The sequence below is a fragment of the Lepisma saccharinum genome, chromosome 17, assembly GCF_977018435.1.
Source record: "Lepisma saccharinum chromosome 17, izLepSacc3.1, whole genome shotgun sequence".
NCBI classification, from domain to species: Eukaryota; Metazoa; Arthropoda; class Insecta; order Zygentoma; family Lepismatidae; genus Lepisma; species Lepisma saccharinum.
In genome coordinates this window covers 33,537,848-33,560,704 of record NC_139245.1, presented here as the reverse complement: position 1 = coordinate 33,560,704, position 22,857 = coordinate 33,537,848, and the positions used below count along the sequence as shown (strand labels likewise).

The following is a 22,857-nucleotide window of genomic DNA, read 5'->3' as shown; positions in this document are numbered from 1 at the left end:
AATTCTGGATCTGCATTCCTTTTACCCTTAAAGGTTGAAAGCGTTTCCACTTTATTTTCCTCCTCCTGATATTTCGTAGGCTTTTCCAGCCTGAGCAAAGTGTGACTCCTTTTTCGCATCAGTCCATTAAAACTGATTAGCTTACCCTCGTTCAATTGTTGTTAGGTTGCGAATTTCAGGTTATTAAGGAGGAAGTAGTCATCTTTCCACAGTTTCCCTGGACAGGCATGCTGTTTCCTAATTTGGGGAGGGAGTTATAGCAAGTTGTCTTCTAGTCTCCTTGTATACCTTTCAAATTTATTAAATTTCAGTAACTCTTTATGCCTAAGTCTACTTTCTCACTTTTACGCGTATTGGCTTGTCACAGTATTCCACATTTAGTTCTTGGACAATTATCTATTATTGGTAATCACGTGATTCACTATATTTCTCCAGAGAACCTCGAAACCACCTGTTGTTTACCGCTTGTGTAATACAGTGCATTCGTTTTGGCTCTGAGCCGAGATAGCGCGTGACATGGCGCAGATGCCGGCATTTTCGTCCCTTAACGTCTCGCTTATTTACGCACATATCTTTAGCATGTAGACAATTATATTTATTGTAGCGTGACGTCGGGTAAGATATGGGATCGAGTCACGCCGGGACGTAACTCAGTTAAGTAAAGTAAAAGTTTCGATTTGGTTCTCGCTGGACCTGAGTGGTGTGGATGAAGGATGTTGGGAGCCTTGTCGATTGAACGCTACTCACCCCTTGGTCGATGATCTGCGCCCTGACTTCTGGCGTCAGCGACGGTGGGACGGAGACGCTGGAGAGACCGCTGGCCCAGGTTTTGTTGGCGATAAGAGGCGGCTGGAGATTCGGTGGCTTTGTCGTTGGAGCGCTAGTTTTCCGGACTCGGGCTGGCTTCTTGGCTCCTGACTCTCTGTAGTCCAGACCGCTGCAACCGTACCGCACGCTTGTTGCCGCCTCGTGACGTTGCGATCTCTCTGAGTGGTCTCGTCAAACAGCGTCGATCGTGTTGTAGATGATGTGGTGTCGATTTACAATTTCCAGGGGTTTTTATACTTCAGGATTTCTTCGTGTCGTGGTGGACCTTGCACCTCCAACTGTTCACCCTTGGTTACGTCCGTTGCCTTGTTGACTGTGCAGAGCCGAGTGGATATTTCGACATTCATGCTTCCAATTCCTTCATCATTATTTTGCATAACGGTACTAACCTCTAAGAGTTGTACAAAGTTCTTCACGCGCTATCTCGGCCCAGAGCCAAAACGAACCCACTGTAGTGCACCATCTTATGGTTCAGCCACCCCCCCCCCTTCCCAACCTTGGACTTTAGCCAATGATCTGGACTTAACCGTTTGCTCATCCTCCTGATTCGCAAAGAGACAGTAACGGTATGCTCTGATATCACACGGTGACATTAGAGGTTTCCAGTGATATTGGGACTGGCACAACCAATTTCTAAGAGCTCCGAGAATTAAACAAAATATACAGAGTGTCTATAAAAGAACTCCGGTGTTTTAAACAATGATGCGCAAACGGTATTAGGTAACTCAGGTTAGTTAATTACTTTGAAATCAGTAGCTCATCAAGTTTTATTCACGCCGTTTGGAGTTTATTCCAACAAAGGTTGGCAACGCTGCGCAGCGTTGACCTTGAAGTGGCCGAGCCGAACACAGTCAGTGCAGTGCAACGGCGACGCCACAACAGAAGGCGCAGTGTGTGATATGGCTTGTAGAAACTGGATTTGTTATTGCTGTACAGCGGAACTTTCGAAGAGAGTATGGTGGTGTTTAGCCTTCGGACAAAACCATTCGTCAATAGCCTAAGGCGTTTAAAGAAACTGGAAGTGTGGATTGGAAGGAAAGGACCTATTCCATGGCCTCCAAGAAGTCCGGACCTTACTCCCTTAGACTTTTCCTATGGGGACATGTAAAGAACATGGTTCATGCGGAGAAAATTCAAGATGTCAACCATCTAAGGCAAAGAATTATCGCATCTGTGGCAACCATCACCCCAGGCATGCTGGCCAGGACGTGGCAAGAAGTTGATTATCGTTTGGATGTGTGTCGTGCTACAAACTGGACACACATTGGAATTTACTAAATTGTAAACAAAACTTGATAACATTACCTTCCAAAATATGTATTTACTTTTTCCTGAGTTTCAGTTTTTAATAAAATATTTAGCTTCAAAACCCCGGAGTTTTTTTTATAGATACCCTTAATATTGTGAAAATGGTTCGTTACATGGATGGTTGCTGAAATCCATCCGTTTCAACTTTAAAAAGTTGTCTAGAGATCCAACAATCGCAATTACCACGCAATAAAATGGGAGACCTAGCTCCTGAAATACTATTTTCCCTACAAGGCGTTGTGTGTGCTGCGTAACACTACGCAACTCTAATAGCAAATTTTCAAAGGCAACTTCTACCACCGCCTTAGTGTTAGGCGTTACATATAACGCCAAGCATGGAAGCTAGTAGTTCAGAATTTAGGTGTTTCATTTTTATTGCTGGTGACTGTACATTCCATCAAAAAAATGCAACTGAGTTGCCATCAAAAGCGGTGGCAACAGGACACTTATTTTTGGTGTCAATACGGAATTGGCGTTTTTAACACCATTTTTGGTGTCTTGTTACATCATTGACTGTCAAAACATACCAAGTATGAAGACCCTTAAACCTCGATTACGTTATTGTTCGGCACACGCAGGACATGCACTACGTAGAAATTCTACGCAGGTAAAACATCAAAATCAGGCTAAACCAAGACTGGCTCGGTAGCTTAGTTGGTAGAGCGATGGCACGGTATGCCAAGGGTCAGCGGTGGCTGGTGGCTCTGAAGTAAGGCGAAGGGCTAGTAGGAAGAATTGTAGAACATTCTTCTTATCTTCGTCTTTCAAACGAGAAAAATGGGGTTTCTAACAAGACACACACTAAATCATAAACAGGATTCGTATTTCTCTTAAAACTGCACGAAAGAGAACTCCTCGAAGGCAAGCGCAGTAGATTGCTTTGTCTGCAAGTAGCCTGGCAGCCAGTGATGTGCGTCTACGTGTAAACAACGATAGTCTACATTCTACATGTAGACTATTTTATACACGTAGATTACGTAATCTATGTAAACAACATGACGAAAGGTGATGACTTAGCAAAGGGCGCCGTGGAATTAAAAGAAAATTATACTGCGTATCAGTTGCTGATGTGTGAGGAGAACTTTTCATACGCTACCTTCCAAATTCGAACAATTTCCTACCTAGGAAGAAACCTATAATAGGAAATATTCTAGTCTTTTATAGGGAAAAGACCACTCTTGCCTCGCGACTGACATCTGTTGTTGTTTTTGCGCACTATTTATCTTCTTCCATAGTTGATAATAAAAGAGAAGATAAATTTTGTTTTAAATAGGGTTCTTTTCATTTTGTTAGGAACCAGTATAGTTGAAAATGTCACTTTCCTTTCATGAAACCCTTGAAAATTAATTTTAATGCACGTTACATTGTCTACGTATTCTATGTAAACTACAACCCAATGTAATGTACGCGTAGATTACGTGTAGACAACGCATGTAGACGTAAACTTATAGTCTACGGCACATCACTGCTGGCAGCCCAAGCAGTGACGGTTGTCATGACAGCCAACGTACACAGCTACCATTCTGTGTATGGATATCGCTTCCCCAGCTACAGCTATGCACTTCCGGGTCGATCGGGACGGCGAGCGTCCCGTAACAGGCTGCAATATGTTTATTTTAATACTAATATACGTGATGAGGATAATTTAATAAAAACATTTTGTACATTAATACACTTGCTTCGCCTGAATGGCCTACACTGATCCGGATTCGAGTGCTGGTGGAACCAGGTGTTGTGTTACATCAATTAAAGTGTTATATTAATTTTGGTGGCAGCTGAAGCACACGTTGTTGGTCCAACGTTGGGAGATTGTTGGCAACTTTTTTTACCATACTGTTGTCTGACCGTTGGCACGTGGTTGGTAGGAAGATGGATGGCAAAGTTGGGGCAAATTTCCCAACTGTTGGCACCAAAAGATGACAACTGTTGTCAAAGTTGGCCCAACAGTTTCGTGCTGCATGAGCAGTTGCATTTTCTTTTTTTAGAAAAGATTACATGAGTCAAATTAAAACATTCAAAGTTCGACAAAAAAGTACAGGACAGACTGTATACAGCTCAAATTTGCACGAGGTGTCAACTGTTATTTACAAAACGACCTCAAGGCTTCAACACTAATCAAGTGAGCTTTAAAACGCCATTTTTGTTATTTTAAAGGTGGTGCCACACTTGCACCATTGAAGAATAGTAGTTTCTTGCCCTCTGTCAGCCTAAAACTTACAAAAATTTCTTGTCAAATGAAAATTCAATATCTCTGTGCCTGCTTACTACTCCAGCAAGTTTAATAATGGAGGACAAAGTTCGACAATGGCCTCATTTCGCAGGCAGATGGGTGGAAAGGCCTTCGTAGTGGCTCATAAGTGACTTAAGGTATACAGGCACTAACTCAAAGTTGAAATTATAGGTAGATCAGCAATAGGTCTGGGCTAAAATGCAGCAAACATGTGCAACCCTCCATACAAGAATCTACTAGATGAGACAAAAGCAAATTAAGTTTTTCATATGATTATCCCTTGTACTTGGTGCATCCCTAAGTTGTATATTTTATCTGATGCAGATGTTGGTCTCTTCGAGTGTTAACACAAATCTTCTCTGACTTTCAGATGCTGTGATTAGTACGGGAGGAGCGAAAAAGCCTTGTGGAATCCTCACCGGAAGATGTCACTGCTGTACCGCTTCGCCAAGCTACAGGATCGCGCTAACACCCACGTCTTCACGTTCATAGTGACGAAGTCTGTGACCCGGGACCTTCACAGAGATGTCACCTCGAAGGAGTTCACGTACGGGTACCAGAAGTGGGCCATCACCTTCTCGAGGACCGAGAAGGTTCTCGGGGTGTACCTGGTGTGGAGGAACGCGTCCGAGGGGATGAGGGTGTACATAGACTTCTCCTTCACCCTCCTGAACAGGGAGCACTTCAGCGTGAACGAGACTTTCTCCGGGAAGCAGGTCAAGTTTACCTACGACTCCCCCGCGCAGGGGAACCGGCGTTACATCCCGGTCAACGATCTCTACGGGAGGAACTTCACGGATTCCAACGGCGAGTTCCAGCTCGAGCTGAACATGAGCAATATCAGGACGGTCTTCGAAACCGAGATCCGGGTCTCGCAGTCCGTCTTCGGGACCCACCCGAAGGTCCACAAGTTCGAGACGACGTACTTCAGCTTCGGAGGGTTCGACTGGAACATGGCGCTGTATCCGCACGGTAAGGACTCCGCGGACGGACGTCTGTCCGTGTTCCTGAACAGGCTGACGGGATTCGATCACCAGTGCCGCGTCCGGTACAACGTAGTCCTCGGGGACGGCGAGAAGAGGATGGACTCCGGCATCATCGACGACGTGTCCGATTCGGACGGTAAGGGTTACGGGTGGCATCCGAGGATACGGTTCACGGAGCTCGTGTTCAAGGGCATCGTGAGGGTGCATCTGGAGATGATGCTGGCCAACACGCTGAGCGAGGTGCTGGTGGCCGTGAACAACCAGCCCTCTGCGACGGTCGCCCAGTGCTACGACAGGGACAAGCAGGCGTGGAACATCGAGGCGGACACCCACTCCGAGACTGTTCGGCTGCGGATGGTCTACAAAGATATTCACAATGTGCCTCGGAATCACCTAAGGTAAGCTATTTTCATCATATAATCCTATGCGTAGTATGATGTACAGTCACGGACATTTCTGGGGTGTAACGATAGAGGAAAAGGTTTAAATATTGGCCAACCTTTTTATGTTCTCATTTTCGGAGGAAAAAATAATATATTAAGCACCTTCCTTTAAAATGCATTTCTATGAAATATATACTTAAATGAAATACCATGCTAAAGTATAGAAGATATCCATTCTTTTTTTAAAAAAAGCAATTTCCAAAAAATGGTAAAATGATGTATTTCAAAATTCTGGTCTAAATATGGGCTACTAGTGGCAATAAAACAAAAAGCAATTATTTTTTTAAAAAAACAGTGATATATTGCTAAAACATTATAAAAATCATATTTGGTCAAATCTGTTGTTTTGAAAATCACGAGGAATGGGAAAAATCGAAATTAAGAAAAACATCCAAATATTTGTTGAAAATGTGATCTCAACATTAGACATCATGTCATAGCCCATATTTAGACCATCACGCTATTTTTTTTTCTTCAATTTATTTTGTCTCTCTATGGTACATATTTCACAAACAAATCATGTCATTATAAAAGCCCACATTTGTTTATGTACCGCTAATATCATAACCTATACATAGCAGTTGAGAATTTAGAAAACGATGAGTTAAAACATACCTGCAAAAGGTTTTCGGAGGTCACAATTCTATAACAGCGTACAAGGCCGAAACTAACCACCACTTTCTCTTGCGAATTAACGCCGCAAACTTTGTCCTTGACAGATAAACAGTTCCAATAGCCTCTGCCAGGCTGCAGCACCCGGGAGCGCTGATAACTCCAAAATCCATGTTTAAACCTTCGCCCATATTTAGACCTTCTCCTCTACTGTTAGCCTTCTATGGAATTGCTACACCTCTTCAAGCGACTCCGGCGCCCACCCAGCGCACAAAGCACAGGGGAGCACTTTACTTTTTTAACAACCCAGAAGTGTCCGTGACTGTACAATAGGCCTGGGTAACTCGCCCTAAGGGGGCTGTTCATTGCCAAACTTTTCCGGTGGCGGCGCCACCCCTGTTGTGTCCCTAAATGATTTCGTTCGTCATTTGGTTGCCCTAAGCTTTACATTGGAGCACGATGGGATGGCTATTCAAACGTTATTTTCAATGAAGGTATGAATTTCTCTTGTAAATCGATAATGAAAATGGGTTAGCAAAGCTTACACATTTTTCTGTATCCGACGTCATCATGCCTTGTCCAAGTATTTCTGGAGCCTATTGTGGGCGTTCGTATGCTCTGGTAATCAGAAATCGCTTTTGGAAATGGATGCTGTAAAGATGAAGTTCTTAGCAATGTATCTTCACCTCGTATACCAGGTTTGGTCAATCTACCGCATTTTTTTAAAGAGCGCTCTCGTATGCAGTGTGGACTTCAGAGCAACCAGCGGTACTGTAGCGTTCTAGAAGGGAGTGAGCGAGGCAGGAGGCTTCGTCGGTCGCGTTCTTACAGTGAGAACCTCTCGGCATATGATTCGTGAGTAACATTACAGTGTGGCATTGTATATTATTGCAGAAGAAACAGGTGGCGGATCCGTGAAACGGAGGGTATTTTTTTTTCTCCACCTCTAGTGCTTACTGGCCTTGAGGTTCAGTGTGCAGACGTGAAGCGCGCACCGCACGGAACACCATCTGGCTTCCACAAGTGTAATAGACCATCTGCTCCATGTACTCTCAAGGGAAAAAGTCCATAGGGATCAGGTCTGGGGATCACGGCACCCACTCTGTCGCGGCGTCCAATCCATCGTCCACAGAAGTTCTCATCAAGTCAACTCGTCGACGTACAGTCATCTGCAAGAAAAATGGGACACCTCGATCCAGAAATGCTTCCTTACCTGCAAGACATCATATGTGGTGCCTAACTCTACGTCGAAGAGTGGATTGTAATATCGGGTGTTCCATTTACAACGCAACCCGGAGTTGGGGACAGTACAACTTTTGAACCGGAAGTGATACACATATAATCCTTATACCAAATTGAAGCCTTGTTCATGCATATATTTTTAAACCGGGGATTCCATTAGTGTCCATGCAGTGTTGCCAGATGTAACGGTAAGTGTAAATGAATTTTTTTACAAAGCATGAAAAATGGCACATAACACACACTACTGGCCTTTCCACTGTTTCTTTTCAAGCGGAGGAAAATGTAATCTCATAGCATGGTTGCCAGGTGCATGTAAGTACACTATTTTCATGTAAATTTTCAAGTTTCTTTTTTATTATTTTCAGTAATTGCATGATGTATACAGTTACGAAACACACCTTTTATGGCACTGAAACACCAGCAGTGTTGCCAATGCACAGTCTTAATTTCTAAAAACAACGATTTTTCTAGTTCCGCCTTAAAGACGCCTCATCCAATTGGCTATCGGTAGAAATGAACATTTCTTTTTTCACTGCCATAGATGCCGAGCTAATCCACCTAACCAAACTGAAAATTACCGACGGCATGTCCGTACATGTGTGTTATGTGCCATTTTTCATGCTTCGTAAAAAAAATTCATTTACACTTCCCGTTACATCTGGCAACACTGCGTGGACAATTATGAAATCCAATCATTGTTCCCGGGTCTAAAAATATATGCATGAATAAGGCTTCAATTTGGTATAAGGATTATATGTGAATCACTTCCGGTTCAAAAGTTGTCCTATCCCCAGCTCCGGGTTGCGTTGTAAATGGAACACCCGTTAGTAAATTTCCAATGTAAACTTCCAGGCAACTTCTTCTGACAAAGAAGCTAGTATTTCAGAATTAAGATATCCCATTTTTATTGCCGCTGATTGTACAACGCCGAAACACCTTCATAGCACATCGAGACCGCGAACATCTTCTTCGTTGAGGTCTCTAGGACCATTTATGCAACCATGTAGCACAGATTCATATTCTTGGTTTCCTTCACTGTTGTGGCCACAGCGTACGTAATCTGTGGCAAAGTCTTCCAGACAATAACAATGTAGTATATAAAACTCAATGTTGACTTGTATACTACTAATATCTTAAATGTGTTCATTACCTCTTGTAAAGAACCAGGGAAAGATCGTTTCCGCTATGTTCCAAGCAAGCATCCCAAACTGTAGGTCTTCATTATAAAATTATGTGGCTTCCTTGAAAGTTTCAGTGTGTTTGACGAAGGTGCCTGTAAACCCAGCGCCAAGTGTTTGCTAACTTCGGAACTTAAGGACCCATCCAATTAGCAGGACCACGTTAAGTGTTCAACAGGTGTGTTTACTGATCCAGAAACCAAGTTCTAAGCAGATTTACGTTGTGCAGCTATTCGTACATAATTATCAACGTTGCTGATATAACAGAAAATCTGAAAAAGTATAGAAAACGATTTCCGAATGTGGAGTCCAGAGTAATATAGGTGAAGATGATCTTTCATAATTACCGTAATCTCTTCTCGTCTCGTTAATGAAGAACTAAGATGTCTGTCTTGATTTTCTCTCGAGTTGCAAATACCTCGTTTCGACGAGTCTTGAAGAGGGTTCTCGTTCTCGTATCGATTCTTTCATAACGATCTCTCGAAGTTCGAGACGAGACCAAGATTTCTCTCGACTCTGCATCACCGTAGTTCAGACGGTGAAATATACGTTTCACTTATCACACCCAACTCAAAAACCCTCTTAGTCAAGCGCCGTTTTTCGTCTTCTGGCGTCAGACTGCTTTTGTTGTTAGGCTAAATGTAGTGTATTTATGCTGAGAGATTTAAACCTAGCTGGAAAGCATTCCGCGCGTAAGTTAGAAGACGAAATAGGACACTTGACCAAGAGGGTTTTTGAGTTGGGTGCGATGAGTCATACTCGTGAAATATAGTCCACAAGCAGGCGAGGGCCTTCCCGATGGCGTAGTGTAACATTGTTGTTTTGTAATCAAGGGGTTCCGTGTTCGATATCCGGTGGAGGCACATGGTGGTTCGGATTCCACTTTAAATTGTAGGTCTAGTACCGATTAGCCTATCTGAGCAGACGATGAATTTTGTTAGGTATATGGAGAGGGAAAAGCAAGATGATGCCACAAGTTGATGAACAGTAAAGAATAAGAAAATACAGGTTAAATTAGTCATATCTAAGACTCACCCCTTTCCCCTAACGTGATTGAATTTAGACTAAATACAAAGTAAACAATAAGATCAAGAAAAAGGTGGATAGAAATCTCAATGAAAGATGTGACAAAATAGATAAGGACTCAGGTGGAAAAGGAAAAGATGCTGCGAGGCAGGGCAAGTATATCGAAAACAAGACACAACAATTTCTCTAACCACTCTTGTCAAAAGGTTATTGATAAAATTGCTGTTATTTAATTATTTTTCCCTCGTAATAGATCTCAACAGATAGAGTGGCTGCAATACGTTATGAGTAAACATACGATTCAGAACCAGAAGATAATTTTGAAAACATATGTCTTCTCCATTAACTACACATTCTTAGAAAAGACATACATCAGTACATTTTATTGTTATTTGCCTTTTGATTTGTGGGATGGGGTATCCACTGGTGCAAATCAGTAATTATCGGCTTCGGTTAATGCTTTTCTGGCACGATTGTTTTGCTCTCATATAGAGCGTGGCGTAAATTTTATTTTTTCCTCAATGGACATATTGCTCATCCCAGCGGCGTTATTCATACGAGAGAATCACCGGAAGGGTGCTTGAATAATCAAACACTGTGAATGAGGCCGCGCCAGCCTCAGGGTAGCGGTGACAAAGTGGTGTGGAGATGCACTTCATGTGATGAAACGTTTATTTTCCATTTGTCCATTTTATTAATTGCAATTTGAGAGTGCTTTGTGGTATAATTCATGCCATCATAGATGATATTGTTTCCAATGTCTATACGTAATGTCATTGTAGTATGTCCACAGGCGCGTGTGTGTGGTTAGAAATTGTTACCAATATGCATATACACTAATCATACAAACGAAATTCGCATATTCAACTACATTATGATTGATTGAATAAATTATGTTATTTTACGTCGCTTTTCTGCCACTTTTGGCTAATCGCGGCGATGAGATGATGTGGTGAAATTGATGAAGGGACACTCACAAAGAACACCCATGTCCAGGCCGTGATTCAAATCCGGGACCCCTGGCGTCGTAGCGGTCATAACCGCTCCACCACGGAAGTTGGTGAATTTCGATGTGACTCTCCCATGTCTGCAACAGGAATCAAACCTAGAATCTGTTGACTACGAGCATTAAGAATTGATTGAATTGAATTATTTGCTTTTCTACCACTTTTGGGCTAATCTGTAAGATGAAGAAGAATGGACACAGCATAAGACTCATAGAGAATTTTATTGGCTTTGGGCCAGGCGCCAGACCTTGTTTGCCTGATAAACTCAGTACAGGATGTACACCCAGCGGCAATAGTATGCGATTTGTCTATCACCATTTTCTTTCAGTCTGTTGCCCATAATGTGATGATCATGAATTGAATTAGAAACGTCAATATGCAGACGACATCTGCATCTCATCAACAGAATTATATTCCTTAAAACAACATAGGATCGACAGGGTGGCCATAAAGTGGGCGTACCCCTGGGTTTTCGTCGGAAAGTATGTTCAATTGTTGTGGATTTTCAACCGTTCGACCATGATGAACCACATGAAACTTGATTTTAAAGTGCAAGCCGTACCATCCTTGTCACGTTAATGAACTCTTTGATGCTGATAGGACGTGGCGCCGGAATATCTCCGCAGGACATGGCGCAGAATTCAGCTGTGCGACGATCAGGATGGTTTCCATGCCGATGTCCTGGACAAATGAACTATCAGGTACGTGATCACATCGCTATAACAACAACAACCACTGTAGTATCGGTAAAAAAGGGGTACGCCCACTTTGTGACCATCCTGTAGAATAGAGAAGAATTGAAATAGCGATGAACACTTTGCTTACTCTAATTTTTGCCGGGGAAGACTGAGATGAACTGAATTATGTTATGCTTTTCTGTCCCTTTTCGCTAATCGCGACGATGAGGATAAATGGTGATACGATGAGCTGGATAAAGAGACAATCACCAACACACATGGACGTCCAGGCACCAGAGCCTCGATAGTCTGCAACAATGCAACCCATTGTTGGGAGGTTGGCATTTGGGTGTCCTGAATAACACCTTACACCCCTTTGATTGTGTGGACCGCTCTCAAACAACAATGTACAGAAAGGAAAGGGTCTGGAAGACCAAGATACAGACCACAGCCCGAGGGAAGTGAAATTTGATGGCCTCTGAGAGGAAGGGGATGAAATCAAATTAAAGAAGAATAAAGTCGCTCATCAAACATTCACCCTGGGAAGGCCGAGGGGCTGTAAAACCGCGCAACAGCCCTCTCAGGCGTTTAATGGGGCGGTGATAGGCTGTCCGTTTAGTGGAAGCGCTTTTCAGAATTCCGACCGCAGGCTGCTGAGTTAACGCCATAGAAGCGCCACTTATTTCTATTTCCGGATCTCGGGAATAGACTTTCTTTGGTAAGATTTCCTTTTTTTGTTTTGGTGGGGCCAGAGTTAACTGGTGAATTAATATAGTATTTACAATAGGAATTGTAGCTTTCCTGGCGACGTGATTCGAACAAGTGTCCTCGGATTACCAGCCAGGTTAAATTGGAGTTGGCTTCCAACGTTTCGAGGGCATACATTGCTCTCATCTCCCTGGCTCATCTCTATCTCTCATCTCACCTGGCTGGTAATCCGAGAACACTTGTTCGAATAGTATTTACATTTAAGCTTTTTTTTCAATTTTGGTTATTTTACGTTGCTTTTTTAGCTCTTGGATTAATCGGGATGATGAGTATAAATGATGATCTGTTAGTTGGTACAAACACAGTGATTCATCTGTAGAGGTTTCAGTTTGAGTTGCCATGTTAATGTTTTTGTGCGATTTTTGTGGAGAAGTTCCCCTTTATGTCAAGTACAAATTGAAAATTAACCGTCTGAAAAGATCTCTCCTCGATCGAATTGCTACTACTGCTTGGCAAGCTTTTCGGTCGGTAAGTATCAAAAAGGGAAACATGCTTGCCCAGCGTAGGAACATAGGGCTGCTCCATTCGTAGCGCGTTACGCTGAAATGCATATGCAAGCAAAGTAGCTCCTACACATACATAAATCTAACTCATTCTCTTTTCGATTCTCTCTCTCTCTCTCTCTCTCTCTCTCTCTCTCTCTCTCTCTCTCTCTCTCTCTCCCTCTATCTATTCCATGCCTTTTCTTTCGTGTTCTCTCTATCTCTGTCTCCTTTCTACATTTTACGCTCATTATTTCGTGTTCTCTTTCTTTCGTGTTATCTTTCTTTCTCTCTCCCTTGTTCACTTTCTTTATTTCTCTGTTTCATTCGTCTTCTCTTTCTTATTTTCTCTTTCTTTCGTGTTCTCATTTTGTTCTCTCTTTCTTTCGTGTTCTCTTTGTTCTTCTCTCACATTTTCGTGTTCTCTTTCTTTATTTCTCTCTTTCGTTGCTCTCTCTTTCTTTCGTGTTCTCTTTCTTTTTCTCTCTTTCTTTCTTGTTCACTTTCTTTATCTCTCTGTTTCCTTCGACATCTCTTTCTTTCGTGTTCTCATTTCTATATTTTATCTATGCTCTTCCTCTCTTGTACCTCACTTGTTCTCTTCCTTTTTTCATTCACTCACTCTTTTCTCTGTTTCTATTCCACATTCTATGCGATTTCTGTCTCTTCTTCTCTCTCTCACCACTACGTATGTCGCTAAACATTGTTCACGGCCTTCGTGCCGTCCCAAACCCTCTCGACTGATTCTGTCGCTTGTTGAGTTAAGCCATTTCATCTCGGCAAACATCAAAGACAGAAGTTTGGGGCAGGCGCCGCTAATTACCACTTTCATCCAGCCTCGCTCCTGACTCTCTCTCTCTCTCTCTCTCTCTCTCTTGGGGTTTACAAAATCCTGGCGCTTGTTGGCACGTGATTAGTGGCTGATGCATACTTTGTCCACACTGAATTATTGACTTTTGAAAAACTGCCCACTCTTTCTCTTTGTCACACCCACGCATCCACATTACTTCAGTGCACGTTAGCTCTAGAGCGGACAGAACAGAAAAAACATATCCCCAGTTTCAAATAGCTTTTTACTGTGTAAATATTCCTTTATTTATTCCACTATCATGGCCGGAAAATTAATCTAACCAAAGTTAAATAAGTAAATATTCTGCTTTTTAATACTATCGATGCCATTGCTTGGGTCCCACTGGCTATTAGCTAACGTTGTGATCTTGTAAGTAAAGGGTTCTGGGTTAGCGTCCTGGTGGAGACACATTGCACAGGGCTTGTTGGTCTAGTTGGTAGGGTGTGCACCATACAAGGGCAAAAATGAAACACAGAATATTAGAAACAAAGACAGACTTTATTCAGCAAAGTACAGGCCTCCATGTTCAATTACCTTCGCCCATCTCTCCGACAACAGTTCAATCTGATGGCGATACCAGGTGGCAGGTTTAGAATTGAAAACCTCACGACAGGCAGAATTTACCTCGTCATATGAATTGAAGTGCCGACCACACAGGAAATGTGAGAGAGAGCGAAACAAACCATAATCCGATGGTGCAACTTCCAGACTATAGGCGGGATGAGGTAACAACTCAAATCCGTCAAGCTCAGCTAGTGTATTGGTCACTCTTTGAGACCGGTGACTGGGACCATTGTCATTTTGCAGCAGTAACCTCTTCCTCCTCGTTAATGCCGGGTATTTCCCGTTTAGAATGGCAAACACTCGCCGTAATTGTTCAGAATACAGTTCACCTGTTACAGCATGACCTTCTGGAACAAACTCATAATGGACAAACCCGTCAATATTCCACCACACACTCGGCATGAGCTTTTTCCCAAATCTGTCCTATTTCACATGGCGATGGCCTCCTGCCTTCTTTTCACCCACTGTTTACGTGTATCGGGGTTTTCACAAACACCCACTTCTCGTCTCCTGTCACAATTCTCCTCCAAAAACGAAGATCACGCGGGTTTTGTAGCAATGTCTGGCAAATTGCAACTCTGTGCTGGGCCTGCACCTCTCGTGCGGACTTTGTCGGGGCTGTTTATTGGTGTAATCCATGTCATGCAAGTGATGGTTACTGTCGATTTGGATGCCCCAACCACTCTTGCTAACACACGTGTGCTGGATTGTGGTGTAGCATTCACAGCATCCTGCAGAGGCTCGTTAATGTCCATCGAAGGTCACCCCGTGTGGGCCTTGTAGGCGATGCGTAGATCACCTGAAGCGAAGTTTTTAAACCAAGGGGAAGCAGTCGACCGATTCACCACTTCTTCGTTCTCCACACGACAAATTTCCTCCGCTGCCGCTTTTGCTGTTAGTCGTTTTTTCCATAAAAAACGTAGCACTGCACGAAGTGCAATTTGATCCTCACTCACCATGCCCACTTTAACTTCACGGGAACACTCGCTACACATGCTGTGCGTTCCTTCACTTGATCCCACGAACCTATCCTCTATGCCTGCCAACAGCCTTTCACCGGTGGCACCACCTACCCTCGCAAACTTTACCTCTTGTTAGCTCAGTGTGCTGATGATGCAGGACTTCTGGGACAGCCTGGTATATGCCTCATGGCTTGGTGCAGCATGTACGGGAAACTTTACTTTTCCTACCGTTCAAACTTATCGACATTTTCATTACAGTTTGAAATTAGTTACTGCCTATTTATTCCTTATCCAGTATAAGGTAGTCGCAGGTCGGAATTTTTCCAGCGATGACACTGCATGGAGAGGCTCTGGGGTTAACACAGGCGGCCGGAGCGTGGTACTGATCTCATCACCTTCACAAACGACCGATATTGCTTTATATGCCTTCACGGTATTAATTATGTCATATGAGTACTTTTTAGTCCATTTATTAAAACCGTCGTCCGGGTCACTAGGCCCTTAAACAGCCCCTGTCAAGAAAGATATAAAGTTTCAACCCTTTAAATCTGATACCACAATCCTGCCATGTAATAAAGATTGACACTTTACCGGCCTTTCATCAGCTCTAAGTTGGAGAAAACTGCAACTTATTCTTGGACATCCTGTATGCAAAGCAGGGTTGGCATGTTTTAAACAAAAGTATATAAAACAGGGTGTTTTAAAAGTTTGAAACACACGACTTTGTTTATTACAAATTTTTGAATATTTAAAACACGTCGTTTTAAACATGTTTTTTTTAAGACGTTTAAAACACATTTTGATACTTGATATTTGATCCATGATAAAATGTCGTATTTCTAAAAACAGAGTAGTTACCATGTGGAATGAGTGGGGCCTGACAGCTGGAACCGCCGCAATCGAATTGCGTACACTTTAGATTCAGAGTTGCGTACATATCTCACTGACCTGTTTTGCGCACAGATTTTGATCGAACGTTGCCACTTTCATAGCTTTAAAGTCTGTGCGCAAAACTGTTTTTTTTTCTTTAGACAAGAAGATTGATTGATTGATTTAGTTTATTTTACTCAATATAATCGAAATCGATGCATGGTCGATAAGTTTGATCTTTCAAACGAGCCCTTAACTTATCTGTGATCAAACTTATCGACCGTCCATCGATTTCGATTATGGTGCTTCCATCTTTGCTTCGTTTACATTACTTTTCAAACTACCCTCGGATAACAAGGAACACAGTCCTTTCTTGGATGATCAACAGATTTCTTATTACTCATTATTCTTAGAAAAATAAGTCGTCTTGGCATTATGTTTTAAACGTTTTATTTGTTAAAAACATGTTTTTTTGTTTGTTGTTTAAAACACTGTTTAAAACATTGAAAACATGTTTAAAACAAAAAAAGACTATGTTTTGTTTCTGTTTAGTAAAACACAAATTTTGTCAACCCTGATATGAAGTGATGCAAGAACAACGGGAACGTATCGAACCAGCGATAAAAGCTTATTCGAATTAAATGACGACGTAGAATGGCGGGAACATTTCGCGCGAATTTCCCCATCGTGACTCTGACACCTTTTTTATCGGTGTCATTCAATCCGGGGACAAAAATTAGTCTCCAGCGAGGTTAGTCGGACGGGGATGCAAGCGATGGGAGACGGTTGCCATGGAAACCGCGCGATAACGCGTTGCTAATAATGGGAACTTACTTTCTTCACATTCCGCAACACCACGTTGGATCGCGACATGAAAAGAATTCCCAGCGGGAGATCAGGCGGTCGGCAATTTATAACAGGTTCTGAATTTTCATTCAATCGATTTTTCATTTACCTTTTTGTCTTCGGCGCACCCCCTTTTTTTACCACCTGAGGCTGATGAGTGTGCCATTATTATTTTCTTTTCAAAATTACCCTCCCATCACTTATTACTAAGGACCTGAAGTTTTCGTTTTAACGATAAGACCGAAAAGTTGAGGAAAGAAAAATAAAGTGTATTTTGGTAGGTAAAGGAGGCACGTTTTCTGTGTTTCTAAATCGCGAAATATGGCATTTTTTTCAGAATAACACCGAATTTTACACTTTAACGCGAAAAACTTTGCGAAATGTGCAATATTAACTGGAGATAACGCTTCGCCTGTTCATAAAGAACTACCTGAAGTGAAGCTCTATTCTGTCATTTGTATCCTAGCTGGTGATACTTCGATTCAAAAGAGATCATCGTGCTAAATTTATTGCAGTTTGGCGCAGAAATGACTGACAATGTTTAATCTCGTCCTGAAATAGAACTCGCTCAGGAAGAATCTTCCCAGAAGGGAAATTTCATAGGAACTGGAAAATTTTCAGGGAGAAGCACCTGATCTGTTTCGGAGGGGGGAACGTCTATGTGTGTGTACACAAAACGGTCGCAGAGGGATTTTTTTGACATTGTTAGGGAAGTGTGATGGTGTGATTGTGTTCAAAAATTTGGGTGTTGTCATTCAATAAACATTTCATATTCAGTGCCTGATGAGATGAAATAGTTTTCCAAATAGAGAAGAATTGGCCATTCCTCACAAAGGTAAACCTTATTTTTTTTTTGTCATTGAAACTAAAATTTCTCTCAATTTTCTAAAACTAAATCAATGTGAAAATCTTAAGCATATAAGGAACAGTATAAATGCATGTCAAAATAACATCGACATTAAATTAATAACAGCGAATTTAGCCCTAATCCGCGAAAAATAACACCGAATTGCAGTAAAAAAATAACATCTAAATTCAGGGGAAAATTAAACGAAAATTTCACGTCCCTAGTTATGACGTCAGTACTAATAGGTGACGCACCATTTGAAGTTATGGACTAACCTGTAGATATGCTGTTATATATAGTTGTTTGATATGTTGTAACAATAAAAAAAACGTGGCTTCGAAACCTTAAAGAAAAACGTAATTACTATGTGCTTGTGAGCATATATTTGTTATGTGTGCATATATACAGGGGATGGACAAAAATATGGAAACACCTGGTATAAAACAGGTAGCCATTTCAAACACGATTTGCGTCTGAATGGTAGTTGGCGCTGTGGTCACTGGCAGTTCCTGCGAGGTATACACCCTGGCCAACCTGACAGATGGGCCAGTTACAGTTCAGCGACCGGTCCGTGCAGGTTATCGTGAATCATGTCTGAGCTGACAGAGTTTCAAAGAGGGCGGTGCGCGTATGGTGGGAGTTTCCGTGACGAAAGTAGCGGAAATGTTTGGTGTATCAAGAGGCACAGTCTCGAAGATCATGACTGCCTACGAGACTTCCGGAAAAACCGCATCAGCGAAGCACCAGCGTGGACGCAAGTGTGTGTTGCGTGACAGAGACAGACGCACATTGGGTAGGATTGTGACCAAGCAGAAGATCAGCACGGCTCCAAAAGTCACTGCTGAGCTGAATGCAGTGCTTACAAACACTGTTAGCGTCAAAACAGTCAGAAGAAAACTCCACAAGCAGGGTATTCATGGCAGATCTGCAATACCCAAACCACTCGTGACTGTTGACCATGCTGCTAGACGGAGACAGTGGTGCAACGCCCATAAAAAGTGGACAATGCAACAGTGGAAGACTGTAATCTGGTCGGATGAGTCATCCTTTACATTGTTTCCAACTGCTGTCCGAGTGTACGTGTGGAGAACGCCAGCACAAGCGTACGATACAGTGTCTGTTACCGAGAGTGAAGCATGGCGGTGGTTCAGTGATAATTTCGGCAGCCATCTCCTGGTATTCTGCCGGACCCATCATCACCCTGCATGGACATGTCACTGCCAGGGACTACGTAACCATTTTGAGTGACCAGCTGCATCCCATGGTGCAAACTTTGTTCCCAGATGGTGATGCCGTGTCTCAAGATGACAGAGCCCCTGTTCATACAGCTCACATCGTCCAGGATTGGTTTGATGAGCATGAAGATGAAGTGTCACATCTGCCATGGCCTCTAAAATCACCAGACCTCAATATTATTGAGCCCCTGTGGTCGGTTTTGGAGACCAAGGTGCGAGCCAGCTACCCACCACCATCGTCTGTACATCAACTTGCAGCTGCTTTGGAGGAAGAATGGTACAACATTCCTTTGACAACCATACGCGACCTGTATTTTGTCCATTCCACGTCGACTGCAGGCCGTTATGCGTTCCAAAGGTGGTTCTACTCGATATTAATAAAGGTAATGTGCATTTCTGCAGGTGTTTCCATATTTTTGTCCATCCCCTGTATGTACAAGGGTAAAATAATGCCTTCGACGAAATTAATTAACTTTAATGATGGCTATATACTCCTTGAAAGTAGATAATTTTGCATGGTTTAGGAATTAGTTTTACATTTCCATTGTTCTTCTCTTGCGGAGATATGTTACAGTGAAGGAATGATTGTTGTGTTCTACTGTTTTCGTTAGGTTAGGCCTGTTAAGTTTTATGCTCTTAGGGTTATACGAATTGTTTTTTTGTTGGTTTTTTTTTGTTTTTTTTCGCTCGTGTACCTAATACGAGTAACTTTCAATTTTAGCGTGGAATTTGCTTTTTGCGTAAACATGTTTTAAATTAGTCTGCCTCTATGTCATGGTTAAAGCTTTTCGACGTCGCTGATTTATTTTGCACATAATTAAAAATCATAATGACATAATGATTGAATATTTATTATATTTGGTGATTCACCACATGTGAAAAGTGCGGAATGCTCCGTGAAATGCTGGAATACGGCTCAAAAACTTTAATGTATATTTTTTACAACTTAATAACATACTGATTTACTTACGAAAAATAACATTGAATAAACTAGCGAATACAATTTGAGCGAATGAAGTGATCACGGGATGAATAGGCTACAGAAAATTTTACTTTTTTACGTTTGGACGTTCATTCTCTAATGTTTATTCAGAATAACATCGGCCGGCTGATGTCACGGTTTACAGGGTTGCCAAATTGAAGACTCCGGCCTCCCTTGGATTAAAGATGGCCGTGGTTTGGGACGTTGATATGTACAAGATGCTGATGAAATGTTGTTTTTTCTTTAGGTGGAAATTGAAGAAGGCGATTTAGTGCTAATACTATTACATTCTTTAGTGCTTCTTTTAGTGTTGGGTTCATATATATATATAACGAATATTAGAGGAAACAGAGTTTAGTGATAAACTAGAAATCTCATAGATAGCGTGGTGGTAACGTCGTCCCGGGTTCGATAACCGATGGAGACACATAGTGGTTCGGGTCCCACTTTAAACTGTTAGTCTAGTCCCGTTTAGCCTACATGTGCCTAAAGTGAACTTATTTAACCATAGATAGCTGCGTAGTTACCTATGATATAGGATCACATGTTCTGTAGTTATGCCTTACATGAGGTGGACACATACTTTATTGATTATGTCTCAAGTATTCGCCGCTAAGTGAACAAAGACTCAATTGTTATAATGACAAAAGGACGGAGAAATGTCACAACTTTATTACATGTTCGTCGAAGTCAAACTCTTCAACTTATATCGTAACGAACTGTTGCTCGTTGGGATCTTACCAGAATCCTAACCATTATGCTTGGGTGATGTAGCTCGCTTAATCATTCATCCTCACTGGTGAGCACTCGCCCTTTGGCAGATAACTCGATGGTAATAGGCGAGAGGTTACTTTCACACTTGAAATGGCACAACACTAAGAATTTGGGTTTATGTCTTCCAGTTCAGATCAACATGGTTAGAGAGAAGGATATTACCTGTCTATTCTTTGCTGAAGAAATCCTCGGAGAAGACTCCTAGAAATGCTCTATCCTGACTCGCTCAAGCTCCCCGATCTTTCTCCTTCCTCGTACCAATGCAAAAGACCCCAAGTCGCCCGTTACCCTCTAACTTATTCTTTCTTCCACCACCTGGTTATTGCTCTCCGATACCCGTTGATCAGCAACTTCCTTTCAATCAACCAGGAAGATAGATTTAATACTGACTTAGCATTCTTTGAATGCTTCAGAGAGTAACGGCCGACGAAGGAGGTTATTGCTTTTGGCTTGCTACTTTTCTCTAATCAGGGGATACAGGGGTACCGGGTTCGATACTCAGTGGGGCCTCGATTAGCTTATCTGTGAGTAAAGTGAACTAGAAACTAACTTTAAACTAAATTCTTCTTTCGTTATACATACCGGACGAGGTCAACCCGTCGTGTTGGTAATAGAGTGCCCTCGTATCCCTTTCTTTGAGTTTTAAGTCCACTTCTCACCCAGATAAACTAATCGGGAATGGGCCTACAGTTTAAAGTGGGATCGGTACTATTAAGTGCTCACGCCGGGTATCGAACCCTGGACGCTTTTGATGACAAGGTAATGACGTTACCACTACGCCATTCATTTTGTTCCCCCTCCCCGCTGACCCCGTGGGCACGTTAAATAAAAATATGACTTCCAACGCTGCTGTAACGAACTACACAATTCACAAACGAACAACGCTGAAATGACAGAAATTCTTCTTGAGTAAAGCTTAGAACCAAAGCAAAAATGACCTTTTCTTTTCTTTTTTAGTTCCGTCCTGTTTTAGTTAAGCTTCAAGGCAATTAACTGTCCTTTGAATATTCATGCGGAATGTAATTGATTTTGGCCCTTTTTTTTTTTTAACAAAATGCAGGAAGGCTTCTTTTGTCTTTCGAGTCTCTTCATTGGGCCATCCCTAACCTGAGCTTCATCAGAGACAGAAACCATCCTGCATGGTTCTCTTTCGCGTTCCCTTCTAATTCGATTACCACTCCTGGATCAGCCATTTTTTCTAATTTGCAAATGTGCACTCTGGGTCTAAAAAAATTAGACAGGAAAAAATAAATACAAAGACAATGGAAGATGGCGTCATGCATAAATGAACTTAAAACTTTAAAAATGTTTAATGATTCTTGTTGATTTGTACCGTAAGCATAGATTAAAATGTACTCGCCTGTGTTTTTTAAAATTTTCACAAGCGTGTGTGTAATTGTTATACTTTTTTGTTTGGACGAATCTAGAGTAAAAGCATATGGATGAAAGTAAGTGCAAAGTTTAAAATATTTTGTAGAAATTGTTACTTCACACTAAAATGTTAGCTATAAAATGACGGTATAACTAGCGTAAAGAAAATAACAGTGACCGTTTTTCTAAGTACATAGTTACCGTAATTAATGTAATTTTAATGATTCAGTTTTTAAAAGTATATTTTTGGATCACGCAACTGTAATTGTCTACCTTTATGCATGGTAAAATATTTGAATTTGACTTAAAACCGGTTGCATCCTGTTGTAAATTTACAGGCAGACTGTTAACCCATTAGTGCTCCTAATTAGGGAAACCGTTTTTAGAGAACTTTTTCATGTCTTTTATTTTATTATTGTGGGTCCAATAGAAAGTTGAAACTGAAAATTTGTAAAAAAGAATGTTTAATGTAGTATTTTTTGACTGGCAACTTTAGTTGCCGAGGAGCACATACGGAGTCAAAATCAGTAATATACGCTATTTTTTGATAACATATGGGAAAAATCTTAGTAATATTATTGTTCTTGTTTTGGGAGGGTTACGTAGTGGTTATAAATTAGCAAAGCATGGGTGCAGAGGGGGTTAGTATATTTCGCTCACATCACATAATATATATAATATTCTACAGTTAGGCAAATTAGGTAATTGTCAATCAAATTTAACTGTTTTTTAAATACCTCTAAACATTCGTTTGGATGCAGAGGTGCAC

The 22,857-nt window shown here is 41.7% G+C and overlaps 1 protein-coding gene across 4 annotated transcripts in view; it reads left to right on the top strand.

The window, feature by feature from the left end:
* LOC146001672 (uncharacterized) overlaps nucleotides 1-22,857 on the top strand; it is a 713,225-nt gene that overhangs the window by 455,590 nt on the left and 234,778 nt on the right. For all 4 annotated transcript variants that reach the window (XM_083139297.1, XM_083139295.1, XM_083139296.1 and 1 more), the window contains one exon: nucleotides 4,737-5,750. In XM_083139297.1, the coding sequence (XP_082995423.1) occupies nucleotides 4,792-5,750 (959 nt within the window). In that variant the 5' untranslated portion in view covers nucleotides 4,737-4,791. The remainder of the gene's footprint in view (nucleotides 1-4,736; nucleotides 5,751-22,857) is intronic.